Consider the following 21,478-nt stretch of genomic DNA (forward strand, 5'->3'; position numbering starts at 1 on the left):
GGTCATCCGAGACTACACATTCTCCATGCAATAGACGTGGGTCGTCTAAACGACGAGTCCGATCAGCGGGTCGACAACAAAACCGATCTGACACTCGTTCTTCGCACGAAATGTCCTCGAACATCTTCCGACAAGACTCATCGAGGAGACACATATATAGCGGGGGTGTCCTAGTAGGATCAACAAAGCCATCGTCTAGAACGTCGACGGGTCTCATCAAGAGAAACGCTAGACAACAATGGGGTGGAAGAGTTTGAGGTGGTTTTATCACAACAACAAAAATATTTCATAACAACTTCGAAGTTTCTTAATCGGCCGTGATCCTCAGGGGTGGTTTTATCACAACAAAAAAAAATTCATAACAACTTCGAAGTTTCTCACGAGATTGGATAATAAGTTTCTAAATAAAAAACATGACTGCCAAATCGGATGAGACCGGTTTAAACAGTGACACACAGAGACTCAGAAAAATCCGACCTGGACCTGTTTATTAATCTAACACAAACTGGCCTAGGCTGTTTTTAAAAAAAAACACACAAGATATTGCAATTTTTTCAATTCGATTCAAATTTATTAATCTTATTTTGTTTTTTGGTTTGCATATGTTTTTTTAAACTATTTTCAACCTCCAATCATCATATTTGAAGCTGTCAACATAATGGAGCTTCCTAGGCCGTAGCTAGTAGCTATATAGTAGTAGGCTATTGGCACAGTGGCTGGACGACACGTACCATCGTTAGCAAGTCAAGCGAGCAGCCGAGCCTGCACGTGTTTCTTTCGTGGCGATTAATACCTTTGGTTCTTTGGCTTTTGAAAAAAAAATAGAGAGGGTTCGGTGTCATGCGGAGTAGCCGGTTATTTGTCGCTGTCCGCGCGCGATTAAATTCAGTGTGCGACTCTTCAGCAGCGTGGAAAATAGGGAGTGGCGTGGAGATTTGAAACTGATCCGGTCGGCTCTAAACTTTCACGTTTTAAATAGGACGGATCGTGCTGCATGTACAGGTAATAATACTATACGGTGGGAGTTAGTAGGAGTCTGCTCCTACGTTTTTTAACAAAAAGAACAGAGAAAATGATTTGATCAATCGAGTTGTGCGTGACAAAGCATCCATGGTCATGCATGTACTTCCTAAAGAAATAAACAATGGATCCGTCTAGTGCATGCAGGATGAATGAACATAAAAAAAAGAGATTAGTGTGCCGATGCATGGTAGTGGCGTCGTCCTAACACTAGTAATAATATACGTAACTCTGATGATGGGTTCTAGTAAAAATCACGAGAAACACACGCACTGCACGTGCCTCCATGAGGCATGACTCGGAGAGAGAGAGAGAAGAGGGGGAGGGGGAAGTGCTGTGTACTGGGCCGGCCGACAGGGCAGGGCGACGTCAGGCGTTACTGTGTTACCGTCCCGACTGACGTATCGGCGAATCTTGAGTGCCCTTTGTTGTCTGGCGCACGCGTGCATGGGTGAACAAAACAGGGAAAACACACCGGAGAGAGCGGTCGGTCACGTGAATTGTGGTGGCCGGCGGGAGCACACGTTCGTTCGGTCGCCAACGGCCGGCCGGGCCGGCTCGGTCGATGGACCGATCCAACCCATGGCTCATCCATCATCCGACCGGATCGGATCTACAGTGTACCGTAACGTACGTACTCCATCTCTGGATGCAGGAGTACGAGTGGACGACCTTTTTACACCAATTTTTACACTGGCGGTAAGCTCACGGCTAATGGCTTTTCGGCTTCACAGGTCATGGTGTGGCCAGGCCAGCCAGCCCTGGTGATGAAATGCCGGCGTCATGCTGCTTGCTTATATATGACATTCATTCACAGCAAGCACGCGGAAATTAAAGCCACGGCACGTACGTATGGCAACAGCAACAGGGGAGACGAGACCATCCATCATCCAAGCATAGCGGCCCGACGCACGCCATGGAGGGAGGTCGCTGTTAGCGTTAGACAAAAGGCGGAAAGGAAAGAAAAGGAGTGGGCGGCCCTGTGGAATCTGGCGCGGGCTGGCACATGCAGCAGCAGATGTGCATGACCGGCCCTCCCATCTCCATCCACGAGGTGCCCGCAATCTTCGGCCTCATGTGCCGCCGCGGGGATGGAGCGACCCATCCCGGCTGGCCCCTCCAGCCGTCACGTGACCCAACCCCGTTCCTCTCGATCATCGCCGGGCGCCGGCGTCGTGATCTGCTCTACACCTGATCAACACGGAACTCTACCGGCCATGGCATGTACGAGTACGATGCGGAGCTCACTGCTCGGCGCCCTCTTGGCCTAGCTAGCTTCGACCATGAACTCGTCGATCGCGCAGCTGGCAGCTCGAGGCTGCTCCTCCGCTGCATCCCGGCCGGCCAATGAACCCGGCCCATCGCATGCATGTTTACATACCCCGTTTGATCTGTGTGTTCCTTAACCTGCTAGTGTTTTCAGACGTCCAATTTCCATCCTCTAAGGTCAAGATGTCGTGCGATCAATGCATGACATGCCTGCCACTGCCAGGACGCCATCATCCAAACGCGCGTGTCCTTCTCCAGCATAAACAACGGTACTACCTTCGTCCGTCCGGAAAAAAAAATACAACTATGAGTTGCGTTTCACAAAAAGTTATTCATGTTTGATTAATTTTTTTAGTGAATAATATTCACATTTATGACTTTAAATTAATTTATTGTGAAAATACATTTCGTAATTAATCTAATAGTATTTATTTGTTATTATAAACATTGATACTTTTTAATATATAATTGGTTAAACTTAAGGTACTAAAACGTGGTACTGTGCTAGATTTGTATTCTTTCTGGGACAGAGGTAATACTTTTCAATGAATAATCAGTGTTTTTCTCTCACGATAAATCAGCAAAAGCTTCGGTATAAACTAAATTTCAGCGAAACTAACGGGGTGAATAACACACACGCTACCAAGCGTCCAGACATGCACAGCCCTAGTGTCTAATCTCTATCAGGGCGGTCATAATCACGTCCCCTCGTCCTCACTAGCTAGCTAGCGATAGCGGCGACCCCCACGAATTTATTAATCTCTTCCTACTGGAGTGGCACTAGGGAGGAGTAGGAGTATACTAAAAAAAACAACCGCCGTGTCCTCCAGTTAGGAAGAGAATTACTGCAAAGCACGTCAACGCGGCGGTCAACCCACGTCGGGCACGTGCTGGGCTGGATCCCCCACCCCCACCAGGCCACCACGGCACCACAGGCCCACACCACACCAGCAGCCTCCCGCCCTTCCCCCACCGCTAACGACCGTCGCGCTAACGCCGTCGCCAGTCGTCACGGAGAGCCGATAGAGAAGAATAGAGGATGGATGGATGCCGCCCGCCGGCCGTATAAAGCGTCCCCGGTACAGCAGCAGCAAGAAAAGGAAGAGAGGCCAGGCAGCCGGAGCGCAGCGCCAAGGGGAGCTCCAGCCAGATCTCCCTCTACCCGCTCCTCGCTCCTACGACTACGACCGCCGACGCGCGCAGACGCAGCAGGACAGCGGTGTAATGCGCGGCTATGGGGCTTCAAGGTACGCCGCCCCCACCGCGCGCCATTTCTGTTCTGTTCTGGGGTCCTCGTCTATGTCTATGCATGCTGGCCGGGCGGGCGCCGGGATCGGCGATCCGATTCCTCCCGCTCCCGGCGGTGCTCGGACTGGAGTTGCGCTGACCGCCGCGGTGCTTGTTGTTATGTTTCGGCCTCGCGCGCGAATGCAGGGGATAAGGCGACGCACGACTTCCTCTCGCTCTACACCGCCGCCAAGGACGCCACTCTGCCGCTCCCACTGCCGCTGCTCCAGGAGTCCAAGCTGCCGCCGGCGCCGACGCCGACGCCTCCGTCTCATCAAGGTGCGTGCCGGTGCCTGCCTGCTTGCCTGTGATTCACCATCTCTCTCCCTCCGTGCATGCTCTCTGTCTGCTCCGTCTCTCTTCGTCAAACACAATTCAGACGCTTGCACAGCGGATCGTCCTCGTAAGATTTCTGTCCAATTTCGACTGCTCCTCCAGCGTCCAGAGCATGGGGTTAAACAGTCGATGCTTGTGTTTTGCTATAGTATGTTTGTTCTACGAAATTAACCTCTGGGAATTACTACCTTTTGGTTTTATTTTTGCTTGCTTGCTGCGTGGACGGGGCGGGGCGTGCGTGAAGAAAAAGTAGAAAACGACAGATCAACGGAACAAAGAAATGCTCACGTGTAGCTACAAAGATGATGGGGGCGTCTGGTGCTGGAGATGCGCAAGGAGCCGTGCACGACCTTTTCTGCGCCGCTGCCAATTCGTCCATGTTCCATTTCAAAATTCCGAAAACATGTAAACTCAATTTGTGAGAGTTCACCGTATTGTTCTCGAGGTTTTCGTTTTCGTGCTCGTGCCCAAAACCAAACCATCGAATCTCTACAAGCTTCTTCTTCTTCTTCTTTGGGGGGGGGGGGGGGGGGGGGGGTCACTTTGATGATGTTGTTCGTCGACCTGCAAATGTTTTTTTTTACCGTGGGTGTTGTGTTGCTACTCTGTGATTTCGGATAACGAACTGGTCTTCAATTCTGAAATCTGAATGAAAACCACGGCCGGTGCACGTGCGTGCAGGTTTCTTCCTCAAGACGCACGACTTCCTGCAGCCGCTGGAGAGGCCACCACCACCGCAGTCTCCGCCGCCGCAAGCCCCCGCCGAGAAGCTGCTCCACCAGCACGCGCTGCCCGGCGGCATCGGCACGTTCAGCATCAGCCACGGCGGCGCGGCAACCGCCGTGAAGCAGGAGCAGCAGCAGCCGCAGCCCTTCGCGCTCTGGGGGCAGCCGGACCCTCGAGGTACGCCACGAGCGCGCGGCCTCTTCTCCTCTCCTCTAGTAGCTGTGCTTGCTTTGCTTTGGCTGAAAGGTCGGGTGGCGAGTTGACGCCGGAGCAGGCGTGGAGTCGCGTCGCGTGGCGCACCGGCGCGCTGACGCGGATGGTGCGGTGCGTGCCAGTGGGCGACGCTACCTCGTCGTAGACTCCTAGGTCTGGTCGCTGCAGGATGCATGCGTGGACCCTTGGGCCTGGGCCCTGCTGCTGGTAGGCCTAATTTTATGGGCCGCGTCGTGAAGAACGTGAACAGTACCCCTGTTTTTTTAGGCTTTTTTATAGGTATATAGTACATCTCTATATTTTTTCGGCCTGGAATTGTACACCATAAAAACAAGAATTTTCTGATTATATAACTACAGAAAAATCCACCGATATCTACAAAATCAAATTGGTTTTATTGAGTTATGCGTAAAATACGTTTTGCTTGTGCATTTAGTTAAAGTAATAGCGACTTATTTCTAAATTATAAATCATTTTAGCCTTTTCTAAATACGTTGCTTTTGCCATATATACAGTATATTTAGATACATGTATTAAGAGCATCTCCAATAGTTTGCACGGAATCAATTGGTAAAACAACGAGTTTTTCCAAGTGGCTAAAAAAAGTTGGAAGTATACTTGTTGACCTTCTCTAACAGTTTCTAAAATCTCGCTCCTAAAATATAGAAAACAATTTTATATCAGGAATCCTAGACTATTTTTAAATCACCTTAACCACTTTTATACTTTCTTTTTCTCTGTACATTTGTATTGGGAACTATATCTTTTTTTCACATCCTTTCACCTCATATTCGGTTTGTTCGCTGGTTGGTATCTGGGCTGATTTGGGCTGGCTGGTGCTGGTTTTTTATGAGAGAAAACTGTTGGCTGATTAAATAAGCCTGGCTGAAACCAACAAGCGAACAGGTGATTGGTCGTTCGATAGGCGCTATATTTCCCGTGACTCAATCAATTTTCCAAAGTGCCGAAAGATTGGGAGTTAAGATAGGGAATTGTTATAGAGCAGTTTTTTAATCTTGCCAAAAAAAAAAGTTGGGAGTAGGTTTTGAAAATTCTTGGAGATGCTTAAGTAAGAGCAACATGATTTTTTATTTGGAAAGGAGAAAGTAGGTGTTAATATTATTTTTTTAAAAAATTATGAAACAGAGAGGAATTTGACTTCACGAGAAAGCAAAGTAACGCGGGTTACATTTTTCTTTGAAAAGCTTGCATGGTACTCCATTATACTACTGCAAAGAAAAACTTATCATTATTTTGTTGTTGTTTTTAACTGAACATGCGGTTCACTGTGCAAACCTCCGATCATTCGAGGAACAAACGCCAGAGACAAAGCTGATAAAAGAGTAGCTAAAGGCGTGTCCTTTCCGCTCTGTCTGTTTGTCGACTTGGCAGGTCACTCGTGGTCGCTCCCCTTCGCCGCGCGCTGCGTCGCCGTCGCCTCCGCCAGGCCGCAGCAACCCCAGCCCCAGCAACAGAGGCCGCCGGAGCGGAAGGCGTGCGGCGGCTTCATGGACGCCGGCTCCAGATCCAGCGGCGGCGCGGGATTCGACGACGACGACGGCCTCGCCGCCCGCCGCGAGGTCTCCTCCTCGCTCAAAGGTAGCGCACCTCAATTATGCTAAATCTGGCTCTCTGGTTCGTGTTGCTGGAGCCGTTTGGGCGGTTCGGTGGTGAAAAGAGGCGATTCTGACGGGGTTTTGGTGCTCTTTATTTGTGTTGTTTCTGGGTTCCAGACCTCAGGGTGGAGGCTAAGGGCGGGAGCTGCAGCGGCAGCGCCGGGACGGACCAGCTGCCCAACACGCCACGCTCTAAGCACTCCGCCACGGAGCAGCGAAGGCGCAGCAAGATCAATGACAGGTGGGCTGACGCAGCTTTTCTAGATCATTCAGAAATAGTTGGCCGTATGGCCGTAGCCGTGCGTGCTAGGAAGCACATTTTCGCTGTTTAACGCGGTGATGTCAAGATTTTCCTCGGAGCTGTTATGGTAAGTCAGTTGGATACAGCTCGATTTGCACGTGTAGTCTCTAATCTGGCACATGAGGATACAAGTATGCTGCAGTTACTATTTGGTTTGACAGGGAAAAAGTCCGACAGGTTACCTCTGGGATGCAGACATGCAGTGATGATGATGGTGGCTCTGCTGTTTTTGTAGAACCAGGATAGATAGTGTAGTACATGTGGTTAGGGGGTCTGTTTCTCAGCTGGGGATTGAGATATTATGGGCCTGTGTTCAGAAACCATGTGCTGCTGACCCTGAAGAATGCTAGCACAAGTGAATCTTTAGCTCCATATGTATTGTGCTTTGAAATGTTCTGTTTTCTTTCCCGATAAGATATTATTGTATGGCACTAAGAAATAAGCACTGTTCAGAGCACTAAACATGCATTCGATCTAACTTTTCTACTCCTATAATCCTTTAACAGGTTTCAAATACTTAGAGAAATTTTGCCACAAAATGATCAAAAGCGAGACAAAGCATCATTTCTTCTAGAGGTAAGCATTTTATTCTTTTAAGGCGAAGACATTGCAGCAGTTACGTCAGCATAATCTGTTCCCATCTGATATTTTACTAATCCGTCGACAATTGCTGTACATCTGGTATTTTACTAATCCGTTGACAATTGCTTTAATGCAGGTCATTGAATACATAAGGTTTTTGCAAGAGAAAGTAGAAAAGCACGAGGCTTCACAACCAGAGTGGAACCAAGAAAATGCAAAGATCATGCCGTGGTCTAACATCTACTTCCGGTCTTCCTGGAAAAACTCACAGGTAAGCTATCAACAGGACTTTACTTTCTGCACGGTGAGGCTTCTGAGGGTGAGATTTTAACCAGCCCCTTGACTGCATCTTATCCATGTGCTGCAGAACAAGGACGAAATAAGCGGAGATCCGGCCTCTGATCCATCAGAAGTCATAAAAAATGGCTCCTCCCCACGGTTTCCTTTTGGTGCAAAGCCTGAGGACCTTAACAGTGCAGGTGCATTTGAAGATGCACAGGAACGGGTGGAACCAAAGGGTTGTGTGCCTTACAAACAAGATGAAACTCCCAATAATGTTACAGGTATGGCTTTCTTGACCCAGTTACCGTTTGACAACACGCAACAGTTTTTGTACTCCTCTTCATTAGAACTACTAATTGTTTCTGTAGTTAATGGAATATGTTTTTATTCATGTGCAGACAATGTCGCCTCCCAGAAAGCAACGCAATTGACAAATCTATCACCCTCAGACGACTTGGCAGGCCACAACCCTGAACTGGCAATAGATGAGGGGACAATCAGCTTGTCAAGCCAATATTCCCAAGGGTATGTGCCATCAGTGTATACTAACAAAACAATTTCTTTTCTTTCGAAGGTTTACCAAATCATCTGTATTTTTTATGTGCTCTGTTTTCGGAATGCTGTTTCTTGCATTTGCAGCACTTGAATTCTGTGTAGTTTCTCAGTGAAACGTTTTGATTCTAATCTTGCCCCCTCTTATTACAGCTTGCTTACTACCTTGAATCTTGCGCTGCAAAACTCGGGCATAGATTTGTCAGAAGCTAGCATCTCGGTGCAGATCAATCTTGGCAAGCGGGCTATCAAGAGGTGCAATCCTGGGTCAAACTCCACTTCCAAGGTACTACTAGTCATCTATCTAGAGTGTATGTATATATATATATATTTGGTTTCATTTTCAAAACATTGCTGTAGTCTTTGCTGCTTTTCCTCGCAAAATTCTTACAGAAACCCAACCCTTTGCATCGCAGGATCTCATCAACCAAGCGTCTCGCGATCAAGAAGACGTTGGGCAGCAGCTAATAAGGTCAGGGGACGGCACTAGAGAACACTCGCGGGCAACCAAGCGGCACAGATCAGAGAGATAACAGCCGCCGGCTGCTCATTGGCCATCGCCGACGGCAAGAGAATTTTTCTTGGCGGTCACCCACAACGAGAATTGGGAGCCTCGATGGATGCTGCGTGTATGCTAAGCCTTCCTGTGACGGGCAGGCAATGACACGCGATTGCTTATGCTGCTGCTGCATTCTTTGATTGATTCGATTGCGTCTAGTGCTTAGGCTGCTGCTGCTACTTCCGTCGTAGACTGTCAAGCTGCTCTTGTTCATAGCGTAGGCTTCCATTGTTGGGTATGAGAAGGTGGGGTTCCATCCCCTCCTCCTCCGTGACACCTCCCTTGTAGCGTAGCGTACATACATGTTCTTCTGATGCTCGGTTCGGTTCTTTCGCCGGCCACTGTGCAGTGCAGCTGCTGGCTGAGCCAAAGTGAAACACATCAAATGTTGTGCTGTTACCAGTTGCCTTCTGTGCAGCCGTCTCTTTCTCTCTGAAGATGGCACTGCCGCCGCGCTGTCACACACACTGTGAAGCAAGTAGCAGGCAGCCAAGGCAATAACGCGAGCGGAGTGGCGTCTGCCGTGTGGCGCACTAGCACGGAAGGAAGGATGCGCCAACCCACCTCGCGGGGGGGCAGCCAGCGTGCCCTGCAGACCAACCCGTGCCGTGTTGGCATTGATGTGTGTGTGTTGAGACTTGGCGAGTGCCGAGTGGAGTCCACGCCTCCACGGCCGGGACGGCAGAAATCTCGCATCGCATGATGATTCCCTGGGACGACCTCCTGCTCCTCCTGATACTGGAACTGGAACCCTTGGAAGAAAGCATGTGATTTTTCTCCGATTCACTCCCTGCTAAGTTGCCGTCTCGATCAGTCTGTCGCGTCGAGGATCGGATCTGTCTAGCTGTGTCATGTTCATTTGGCTGATAACCTATGGCTGAAAATACTGTTGGCTGATTTGCTGTGAGAGAAAAATATTATTCGTTGACTGAAAAAGTATGACTTATAAGCTAAACGAACGGAAGTATGGCTTATAAGCTAAACGAACGGGACGCTGATTTGCTTTCATCGGAATTTGTCACAAAGTAACGCAGAGGGGCCGGGAGTGCGAGCCAGACAGACATGATCCTCCTGCCCCGTGATCTGATCGGAATTTGACTCTGCTCGACGCTCACCAGCGCTGAGTGCGCGCCCACTCCTTGAATTCCTCCTAGCTAGTAGAGCCTCGAGCACCCGGCTCTACGTATCTCTCTCTGATCGTGGCCGACTGGTTGGTTGCCAGCTCCGCGACGTGCCTAATGGAACAGAAGAGAAGACAACAGGTAGGTGCTCGCCTGCGCCTCTCATCCACCTGGAGTGGTCGCGTTGCGTGCGCCGTCGTCGGCGGGGTTCGGTCGGCACCGGGTGGAAGTGGAACTGCCGAACTGGAAGCCTCACGTCGAGTGTCTCGTGGAGAATTTGGCGCCACGTCGCCCGCCCAGCCGCCCCGGTGCCTGCGACTGCATCGGCGGACCCGCCAGAATGATCGCGCGGCGCGCCGTGATGAGAGCAAGTGCGAGGCCGATTCGAGACGGATGGGAATGCATCGATGGATGGATCATGATCATGGATGCAGCTTGGACTTTGGAACCAGCCAGGTCAGCCAGGCGCACGCGCACCAAGTGGAAGCGAAGCGAAGGGAATCCAGTGCGATGCGTGTCGTTGTCGGCAGCGGATCCCTCGCGCCAGCGCTCTCCTCCACAGACGGTGGTGCCCGTGCGGACGGGACGGAGGGCGGATGGGGGAGGCAGCCTGTCCGTCCCCGGCCGTGCATATGCCGACGTGCGTGAGCCTTCCGCCGTTCTTCCGCGTGGCATGGCGGCGCCGCGGACCTGCCCGAAATTCATGCGCCGTCCAATCACCCTCACCCCTGTTGGCCCAGTCCCCACTCCCCAGACGGAGACGCGGCACGGCACAGGTCTGCGCGCGTGGGCGACGGACGCGATTCCTTGCGTGATGCGCCGGACCGGTGCGGCGTGGCGGGGTTCGGTTCCATGCCGGGCCCGGGGGTCCCACCCCGCGCGGCGACGGCGACCACCGCCCACGCGGGGCACGCCATGTGCGGATGTGCGCGCTCGGGCGGGCGGGCGGCCGGCCGTACGGACGGCGACCCGTGCCTGAACCCAACAGGTGGAGGTGGGGACTCTCCTGTGCTGCTGCTGTGTGCGATTCGTCGCATGTTTCACAGTCACCTTCTGGCCGTAACGCGCGTGATGGGTCAGGTCAGGGTCAGGCCTGGGGCGCGTGGGCTTGGTTACTTCTTGTCGCAGCCCTGGGGATCGGATCGCGTGGGCTTGGTTACTTCTTGTCGCAGCCCTGGGGATCGGATCGCGTGGGCTTGGTTACTTCTTGTCGCAGCCATGTCAATTGTCAAGGGGGTGTTTGTCAAGCCGTCCGATCTGAGCATCCAAGGACCAAGGGCCCAGTTACATTGTCTTCGATAAATGATCTATATGAACACTCAAACCTAAAATAGGTAGTAGAAGATATAAAATTAGCCTCCAACAGAGTACCTATACGGAAGACTCATTTTAGGTTGGGCATAACCTAAATATAAGTATCCTCTCTCCTGAAAACCCATTTGCAGAAATAATTATCTTTTAGGTTCTGTTGTTGGAGAAGACGTCGAATGGGTATCGAACATTTTGACTATAGCGCTACCCAAACGTTAAATGTGTCTTATATTTTGGGTGTTGTTGTTGGAGATAGTCCTGTGTACTGTATGTACAAGCTTTTAGGCCATGCTCATCCACGGAGCCTCACACCATTGGGCATTGGCAGATCGGCCACGGCAGGCGGCCATGTTGTAACACAACAATTCAGGCCGGTGTTTGGTGGCGCTCCAGCTTATAACACCTTCGGTGTTACATTGTACTGTTCTTGCTAAAACATCGCATGAGCATCATATTTATGTGCATATGTGTACAACATGAATTATAAATCAATGTTAGGCACTTGAAACATTTATGCGAAACATGAAACAATGTTACGCGTTATGTCACTTGATTGAATTTTTGTCGAACAAAAATGTATAGAACGTTTTGCGAACGGCGATGAAACAGGTGCGGTCGAGGGCAAAGATAGCTCGTTAGTCCATCAAGTGGGGCGGATTTGGGATTCGACGCGAAACCATTTGAAGTTAAGTCATTCCGCATAGGTTTGAAAGAAGGTCGACGAAGCCACCTTTGGTAATAATTGTAGAGCGATCGGCTTAGAAAGTGGTACGATATCTTGACTACGATCGACAGCCCAACGTACCCTCTTGTACATCGAGCAGTTGGTTTGGCCTTTGGAGCATCGTGTACAAGTTTTCTAGCTGCTTTAAAAAGCGTGCACGACACATGACTTAGCTCTGGGCGCGGTCACCACTTGGCTTGGCACCACTGCTGGCTTGCCAGCGCACTACCGCGCCGGTCACATCCCACTGCCGCTCCTGCACGTGTACGCACTCGTCGGCCCATGTCACTGTAGGCCTTGACCGCCTGCCACAGCGCTGGCCGCAACCACCACCACTGCCCGCCCTGCCGTCGCTGCTGGCTCATCCAACGTGCCGGAGCGCCGGCTGTGCCCTCACTGCCGCCCGTGAACGCACAGGCCCTGGCTGCTGTTGCCTTGGCTGCCTCCTGCCCTCGCTAGCGCGCGGGTCACTTCGCCGGCTGATGTGCTGTGTCCTGGGCGCCGACCGTGTCTGCCGTGCCATGCCCTGCTCTGCCTGCTTTGGCTGGAGGTGCGCCGGGTCCGCGCTATACGCCGCCCGTCGCCACGCTGGTACTGCTCCCATTGACTCGCTTTGGCTGCACGCGCGCGGACCGATCGTTGTCTCCGTTGTTATGTGCACGGGTACGTTGCGTGGACGACCACGGCTGTGCCAAGCCATGCCGCGCCAGAGCCCATGTCCTCGCTGAAGCCATGACCAGTGGGACCTCCTTCATTAAATTCGCCGTGACTGCAGCAATCTAATCAAATTCGTCGTAGCCTCGGCTCCGTTGGGTAACTAGCCGCGCAAGCGTCCCCACCCCACTGCCTGTGTCTCCGTGCTGTGCCCCAATTTTGAAACGCCGCGCCATCGGTTCCATAAGACCGGGGCGGTCTGCGCCGTCGGCTAATCTCGCAACCAAGGCACCCCATGGCAATTCAGTGCACCACCAGCCCCACCTTACCCTCCAGAGCATCCTGCGCACCTCGGTCATAGTGTTGCAGCAGTCCAACCTTCGCTGACGTGGCCGTGTCATCGCCGTGCGCCGCTGCGATGTCGGTGCGCACGTGGCCAGCTCGGCTCAGGCCGTCTCCGGCCATACCGTCAACGCAAAGGTATCCGTGGGTAGTCCCTTGAGCTCTCTAGCTTAGTTGCTTGCTCTGTCTTCGCTGTCACTCATGGGAACGCGTCCGCCTTCACAGGGAAGGGACCACCACGCGGGGAGGGGGCTCGACACGACGCCCTTGTTCGTCGTGAAGCCTCCAGTCGATGTGCTTTGTCCCCAAGGTAATCATCAGCCCCTTAGTTAGGTAGTGGAGGGTCGGGTGATGCCAGCGTAGCCGCCCAGTGCCGCGTCGGTGCGTGCCCTGGTGCCGGGGGACGTCGCCACAGTAAAGAAAGGAATGTAGAGGGTGCTATCTGTGAAGCCTGTGGCTCAGTGTAATAGTGCTCGGGCTAGTTGCACAAATAGAGTAATTGGCGGGAGGCTTATTTGCGATTGCGCTAGGCGTGCGCTGTTCCGCGTTGGGCCGCCGGTGTTGGGCCACGCTGAGGCCTGTTGGCATGCGCGGGCGGGAAGACGGCGTGGGCCGAGCCAGCGTGTGCTGGGCCGAGGGGTAGGATTCGGTTTTCTTAATTTCCAGAAGAATAGAAATGTTTATTTATTTTAGTTATGAGTCAAACTTCGATAAATCGTAGTAAATTGCGTAGTTATCCAAAAATAGTGAGACTAATTTTGTTAGATTCGCAAAAATACCATCTACTTGATAGTACAGTTGAATTGCATTAGCTATGACAAGTATTAGGTCATAAATTCAAAACTAGAGAGCTGATATTAGGTAGGTTAATACTTGTAGGAATATTTGTGGATAATTGGTGATAGATGTAGCCACAAAAATTTTACGATTGGTCCACTAGGTTGTCATGTACTCGCTGTACATTTTATAGCCTTAGAATGGGATGTTAAATAAAATAGCTATTACTCTTGTTTTATCGTATCTTGATTTAATCGGTATTAGGAGTAACCATACCTGCAGTTGCTATAAGAATGTATGTCATGTTTCATACTTGTTAGTGGTGACGGTACGTAGCTTAGCCTTTAGTGGGTAGACCTCACTTAGTAGTTTAATAGATGTACTTCTAGGTTAAGAGTTGTTGTGTCATATTATTAAACAAGGCATCATCATTTCATGTAGATTGTGAACTGGTAGACTTCGTGTCCATCGGCGAGCCGGAGTACGACGAGGTGATCGAGGAGTATGAGGAGGAGATCCTCGTGCAGGAGGAAGCCTAGGAGCTTGTGGGTGCTGACCCTACTAACCCGGCGCCTGCCCAAGGCAAGCCCCGGAGCATAACCCATATTTTTTATGATCACTATATATATACCCATGAGTCATACTAGTACAGGTCGAGTAGCTGCTATGTTCAGGATATCGGTAGCGTGAGTAACCTACCGTTACTCGTAAATAGGTGATAAAATATGATCACTCATGATAAAAATGGTGGAAATGAAAATGGTGACCGGACAGGGATATGGTTTGGGTATTGGTGGGTGTAAAGGGTTGTGTCCTGCGGCCAACGGGACATGACTTGGTTATACTTTTTCCCTGTCCGTGTCGATTAAGGACTAGTCGTTGCAATGGACGCTAGGCAAGTTACAGATCTATTGTCCTGAGCGCATACTTGGGTATGGGCGCAGGGAAGACTTGTTGCTCTCTTGTCGTGGATCCGGCTCTTTCCGGATCGACTGATTGGAGACAGAGATGGTGGAGGTCCTTGCACCACACTGAGTCCAGGACTCGGGAGTGGGGGCTTGGAGTCTAAGTTTAGACGAGGACCTGGACACCTGGGACATAGGAGTGATGGGTTAGTCCTTCTTGTGCCTGGGGTACAAGCGAGGCGTGTGTTTTCAGGGCACCCAGCTGGGCACATTGGTTCACGAATCGCCGCCGAGTCGGTATGACTTGTCTTAACTCTAGCATCGTAGTAAGAACTAAAAGTTGAAAGGAGAAGACATGGAACTGATTGCTCAACTCGTGCTTAAAAGTAGAACATGTGCTTATATAGACTGGCTAGATGATAATTTAATACGGCTAATAATAAGACATAAATAAGGACTCACTATTAGCGTTGCTTTCTGCTAAAGAAAACTAGCAAACCATAAAACCTATTATATTCCTTGGAGTCGGAAAATTATTCCTACTAGTCGGATAAGTCTTGCGAGTATATTGTGTACTCAGGGCTTTATTTACCCCTGTTGTAGGTGATGCTTGAAGAGTACCTTTGTGTGGAGGATCCTTCTGGTGGGCTCAGACGGAATCCTCGCCCTTATCGCTAGTTGTTATTTTTAAAAATTCCGCTGTTTATTATTCCGCACTCTGGTATTTGGTATTGTAATGATGTACTTTCTAAGAAACTCGGATGTATGAAATGAACTGGTATTGTAACTCGTTCTTATTATTGGATCCTTGGGAAAAATGTGGATCTTTCGGGTTCTCCCTTGGGGTGTGCCCAACAGACACCGCTCGTTGTAGCCTGCTTCCGAGGTGCTTAGTGTCTGATGGAAGACGAGCACCTCCGTAAATATGCTATTTCGGACGGTTCTGCCACACAGCTCTAGCTCCGACAGACGGCGGAGGCACACCAAACGACGACAAAATGGAGAAACGTTTCTCCACGACGCAGGGAGCCGGAGTCTTTTTTTTCGCTAAAGCTATCACTTGCTGGGGTGTTTCTTAGCGTCCCATCACTCGATTTTCCTAGCCATATGATGACGCTTACACGATACGGATGAAGCGCGGTAACGCAGCAACTGACTGGTGGCGGAACCCAGGGTGCCGCGATTCCTCAATCTTATCCGCCCTACCTCTCCCTTGGTTGACCGCAACTTCTTCCCCCACCGCACCGCCGCCTCGTCGACCTCGCCTCGGACGTGGCGCTGTGCACCCCTGCTGCCCGGCCATCCCGATGCCACCACGCCGCGCGCCCTGCGCTCTACCATCCCACCAGAGGAGGACCAGCGCCGTCCCGCACAGCCGGAGCAACGCGGGCGCGGAGAGGCCTGACAGGGACAGGTAACCGCAACCCCTCTCCTCCTCCTCCCCTCTCCTTCGCGTTGCCGGCGGTGACCACGGCAGGGAGTACGCCGCCTGCAGCCTAGTCCTCGTCGACCACGACCACTTCCTCGAGCTCCTAGTTGCAGATTGCATCTTGCTGTAGCATATTTTACTATTCTGATTTGGGTGTAAGTTTTATGTTTAATTGGTGTAAATTGGTTGTTTGTAAATGAGAATGGTCATTTGGATTACTTGAACACTTCTATGATCTTTTTTGGCTCCTTTTTTTTTGTATGTATGGTTTATTTGTTTCCCTTTCAAATGTGCCAATTTGGTTTTCATAGAAATAATCTGAGATTTTTTTTATTTTATATAATCTATTTGTTTGCTTTAATTTTGATCATTTGATTTGGATCACGTGATTATGAGAATCGAGTGTTTCTATGGCCAGACCAATTACAAGTGTTTTTGAGCCGGTTGACACTCTGGGTGTCAAGAGCCTCTGAAACACTCGGTTACAGAGTAGACAGAGTTTTTTTTCATGGAGACACGGTTTGCAGCTCCGTTACCTCCGTCCTCCGACGATTGAGCAGCGCCGGCCGGCGGAGGCTGGCCAAATCCTACTACTCCATTGCATGGAGAACAATTTACGTACGAGTACAGAGCAGAGAGGCTTCCCGTTGCCAGGAGCAGGTGGTTGGGCCCCACGGCGCAGGAGGCACGCACTAGGGGAGCGGCGAGCCAGTAGGCAGTCCACTAGGCAGGCACCAGCCAACGCAGGCGTCTCCACTAGTGGGACCCCTGGTGGGCACGGTACTACCGAGCCCGGCCCCACGCCTTGCTTAGCCTAGCCTAACGCGTCGCGCAACGTTAGGCCCCGTTTGGTTAGTGCTGTCCCTCTTAAAATTTCTATTACATCGAAGGTACAATCGATGTATGGAGTATTAAATATAGATTAATTATAAAACTAATTACACAATTTATAACTAATTTGTGAGACGAATCTTTTAAACCTAATTAGTCTATGATTTGACAACGCGATGCCACAGTAAATATGTGCTAATAACAGATTAATTAGGCTTTAAAAATCATCTCGTAAATTAACCTCCGTCTATGTAATTGATTTTGTAATTAATCAACGCGATGCAAGTTTTTTTACTCTCTCTCCATCACATCAAATCTTTGGACACATATATAGAGTATTAAAAAAATAACTAATTACATAATTTAATTATAAATTACGAGACGAATCTTTTGAGTCTCATTAAACCATAATTAAACAATAATTATCAAATATAAACAAAAATGCTACACTACCGAATACTAATTTCTAAACTCAATCTATAACGTGCCTGTTCGCTGGTTGGTTTCTGGGCTGATTTGAGCTGGCTGGTGCTGGTTTATTGGGAGAGAAAAACACTATTGGCTCGCTGATTTAGGCTGGCTGAAACCAACCAATGAACAGGGTGAACATCCCCTCCCGACCAAGACCAATGTTTTGTAGTAGGAGTAGCCCCCACTAGCCTGACGTGGCGCGCCCCAGAACCACCCGACCCAGCCGCTGGTGGCCGACACGCCGCATAGCCCCGCTGCCGCCGCCCCCGACACGCGGGCCACGAGCCGGATCGGCCTATGTCGCGCCGACACGTCGTCACTCGTCACGCGGCACAGCCGGGGGCGGGCGTCCGGCCGCTGTCGCCGGGCGACCGCGCTAGAGTCCGCGCGCCCGTACGGCACGGCGGCCGGCCGAGGGTCCCGTCGCCATCGCCATCGCCCGGCCGGGGGTCCCGTCAAACCGATGGGCCGCCTGCTGCTGTACGGGGCTGGCTGGGTTGGCCACTAGCGCTGACGCGGCGGGCCCACGGGAGGTCGCGTCGATTCGCAGCAGGCAGCAGCGCGCCGCCCCCCTCACGTCACGCGGCGTGGGCTTCCGCCCCTCCCTGCCTGCTACGTGGGACCCACCCGCGTCCTGGCAAGTGGCAACGGATGGATGGCGTGAGCACGTCGCCATCCTCCGTAACGGCGACCGCGACCATAAGAGAGAAGGCAAAGCCACCCCCGGCGGCAACCACCCCCCTGCCTTCAACTCCCCTCTCGTATCTCGCAGTTCGTCGCCCGCTGCGCTCCCTCCGCTCCCCCTCGCCTTCTCTCTATACGCCCCGGGCCCGCGCGCATCGCAGCCAGGCACGACGGCGCCGTCGCGCATGCAGGAAGCGTCGGCCGAGCCCGGCCGCCGGCCGGCGCAGCAGCACCACCAGTTCGCCGGCGTCGACCTCCGCCGGCCCAAGGGGTACGCGCCGGCGCCGGTGCAGGAGGCGCGGGCGGTCAAGGTGGCCGAGGGCGTCGAGGGAGGGGACCCGTGCCCGCGGTGCGCGTCGCGGGACACCAAGTTCTGCTACTACAACAACTACAACACCTCCCAGCCGCGCCACTTCTGCAAGGGCTGCCGCCGCTACTGGACCAAGGGTGGCACGCTGCGCAACGTCCCCGTCGGAGGAGGCACCCGCAAGAAGCCCTCCTCGTCGACGTCGTCCTACGCGGCCGCAGCAGACCCCAACAACAAGCCGCCCAAGAAGAAGCCCGCCAGCAAGAAGCGACGCGTCGTGGCGCCGGCCCCGGAACCCGCCGCCGCCGCAGACGCCAGTGCTGCCACCAACCCCGTCGCCGCCGCTGACTCCGCCAAGACGACCACCACCACCGACGGCGCGAGCGAGATCACCACGGAGACTGCTGCGGCGGCGGCCCCCGCTGTGGAGGAGGACTCCGACTCCCTGACGCACCTGCTGCTGCAGCCCGGGGCGGAGGAGGCCGTCGCGCTCGGGCTCGGGCTCTCCGACTTCCCCTCCGCAGCCGGGAAGGCGGTGCTGGAGGACGACTCGTTCGTGTGGCCCGCGGCGTTCGACCTCGGTACGTGCTGGCCCAGCGCCGGGTTCGCCGACACCGACCCCGCCAGCCTCTTCCTCAACCTCCCGTGACAGTGACACGGTCGCGGCGCCGAGGCGTCCTCCTGCTCTGCTCAGCTCAGGTGTGGGTTTTGCGGCCGACCTGCCTGACTGGAACCTGATCCGTGCAAGGAAATGGAGTGCTTCTCTTCTCTTCATCCTCCTGTTGCAGTTTTAAATTAATTTAGTGGTGGTACATGACGAGTTGACGGCATGGTTCTTCTTGCTTTTGTTGGGGTATAAGGATATGGTATGATGATGATAGTAAATTTCTACTATGTGTGACGTGAGAGATCGTGACGACGACGACGACGACGACCTTGATTTTTAGCTTCTGAGAAGGTCAACTAGTGGCCTCCGTATGATTTTAGTTTTACTCATCAACTCATCAGATGGCTATGGCTAACTCATCATCAACAGCTTCATTTCTACTCTGATATGGGGTCGTTTCATCGTCTGTCTGTATGAACTAGACTGAGCTTTGTTTGTCATGATTTTTTTTGTTTGGTCAATTTTATGGCAAAACAATATAAACTCGAATTTTCTCGGCTCTCATGAGCTAGCACTCATGTGTTGTTGTTCTTGTTGGTCTCTCATCTTCATCCATGCCGTCGTTGCCATCATCAATATGCATCCGCCGGCGATAGCGAGGGTGGTGGTCATGGCCATGGATGGTGCTCATCGGCAGGCACACTACGAGTCCAGTGAGACGGCTGGTTAGGCCGACGAGGGGAGGGGAGGGGAGGGGAGGGGATGTCTGCTGCAATGCAACAGCGTCTCGACGAGACGATTCTCCGGGCGATCGGTTGCAGCCGTCGGAAGGGAACAAGGACGTAGTATATTCTTATCAGCATCGATACCCCCGTGGACCGCGCGCGGTGCTCGACGTCGCCGTGAGGCTCGCATCGCATTCGCATCCGATCCAGCCTCCATCCAGTCCAGTGCAGGTGGATTCGTCGTGATTCCGAGCTGTGCGGTGTAGACCGTGGCGCGTCCGGCGTCCACCGGGCGACGCCGCGCGGCAGGGGCATCCGGTTCTCGCAGTCGCAGGCATCCCATCATCATTCGCCTCCGCCGATGCCCTGGCGCCAGTGCGCCGGCGGTCCCAGGCTGGAATCATTGCGTGCGGTGCGGTGCGGTGCAGAGCAGGGATTGGGGCATTGGGCTTGGTTGGCGCCGACGCCGGCCGAGCTCGGCGGCTCAACCACTTTGATGATCTTGGAGCAGCAAGTACACGTACGCCCACACGCAGACCACACCCAGTGGCCAAGTGGTTTGCGTCGGGGGCGCGGCCTGCTGTTTCGGTTGCACGTCGCCGTCCGCCATCCGCCTGCCAAGGAAGGGGCAACGGGCAACGGGCCGACGCCCGCCTCCCCGTGAGGCTGAGGCGTCTTGACGACGACTGACCCCGCGACCGCGACGGGGGTTGTGTGGTGCCTTGTGTTGTGGTGGGCCGCTGTCGCATCGGACGGAGGTCAGATCAGCCATCAGCCATCAGAGCGGCGGGGAGGGGAGCGCACCCGGCCGCGTCGCGTCGCGTCGGCGGTCGGCATGGGTCGTGTGGCCTCGTGCGTGGGTTGGGTGGGGGCACGTCGCGCGTGCGTGCTGTCGGCAGGCAGCATCAGCGGCTGCTGTCAGGCACTCTACTCCGTTTGCCGGCGGAGTGGTTCGCCGGACGTTCGCGACGCGGAGGCCACGTTTACGCCGCGGATTACTGCGCGTTCGGCTTTGTGTAATATAAGGAGTTTATAAACCTGTTATTACTACCACTCAACTACGGGATTCTTATTTGTTAAGCACTTAAGCTACTCTCTCTAGCATCGCGTGCCTCCAAACAAGACCCCGTCGTCGGCGTCGTCACGGTCACCTACTGCTGCTCTACAAGGCCGTTGCGCCAAGCGCGGTTGGTTGGCGACGGCGAGGCATGGTCAGTCGCTGCGGGCGGCAGTTAGTTACGCATTGCATGGCCATGGCCATGGCCCTGGTCGGTTGCTATTGCTAAATGCTAATCCCTCCCCGTCTGTCATGTCCGTACCGGTAGTCGGTAGACAGATACGGCGGTTCGGCAGGGCGGCCAGGGCCACGACCATGTACTCTGTACGCGCGTGTTCTGCTCTGCAAGAATGGGACGTGGAGTGGTTCGGAAATAAGCCCAACTTCAAAAAAAAAAAAAAGTTGCTACAGTACCTGTCACATCGAATGTTTACGGTTCGTGCATAGAGCATTAAATGTAGACGAAAAGAAAAACTAATTACACAGTTTGGTGGAAAATTGCGAGACGAACGTTTTGAGCCTAATTAGTCCATGTTTGAACACTATTTGCCAAATAAAAACGAACATGCTACAGTACCCCAAATCGAAATTCCTGAAACTGAACAAGGTCTAAGTAGTAGAGGTTGACCGTTGATGGATACCAAGGTCGGGGCATAAAGCTTAATATAATAACGCCACTCATTGGGCATGAACACAACAGACGACAGCACACGACGAAGCGTAGTATATAGCCTTGTGGCGTTGCCGAACTGAAACTGGTGGCTGCTGGGGGTGTGGCGGTGTGCGTCTT

General features: G+C 52.5%; 1 protein-coding gene and 1 pseudogene across 2 annotated transcripts; both read left to right on the plus strand.

The window, feature by feature from the left end:
• The first annotated feature begins 3,368 nt into the window (after nt 1–3,368).
• On the plus strand, nt 3,369–9,148 carry LOC136476828 (transcription factor BIM1-like). 2 transcript variants are annotated; one of them, XM_066474784.1, is made up of 11 exons: nt 3,369–3,536; nt 3,724–3,855; nt 4,594–4,815; nt 6,244–6,450; nt 6,585–6,708; nt 7,275–7,344; nt 7,487–7,621; nt 7,718–7,913; nt 8,031–8,157; nt 8,338–8,470; nt 8,601–9,148. In XM_066474784.1, exons 1-11 carry the CDS (start codon nt 3,524–3,526, stop codon nt 8,715–8,717), a joined length of 1,476 nt encoding a protein of 491 aa, XP_066330881.1. In that variant the 5' UTR covers nt 3,369–3,523; the 3' UTR covers nt 8,718–9,148. The 2 variants fall into 2 exon arrangements, with proteins under 2 accessions (XP_066330881.1, XP_066330882.1); XM_066474785.1 differs by lacking the exons at nt 3,369–3,536; nt 3,724–3,855 and adding an exon at nt 3,865–4,317.
• Nucleotides 9,149–17,944: 8,796 nt separating this feature from the next.
• Nucleotides 17,945–19,406, plus strand: LOC136472757 (dof zinc finger protein MNB1A-like; annotated as a pseudogene).
• Nucleotides 19,407–21,478: the final 2,072 nt, after the last annotated feature.

Source organism: Miscanthus floridulus, chromosome 8 (genome assembly GCF_019320115.1).
Source record: "Miscanthus floridulus cultivar M001 chromosome 8, ASM1932011v1, whole genome shotgun sequence".
In the NCBI taxonomy this organism is placed as follows: Eukaryota; Viridiplantae; Streptophyta; class Magnoliopsida; order Poales; family Poaceae; genus Miscanthus; species Miscanthus floridulus.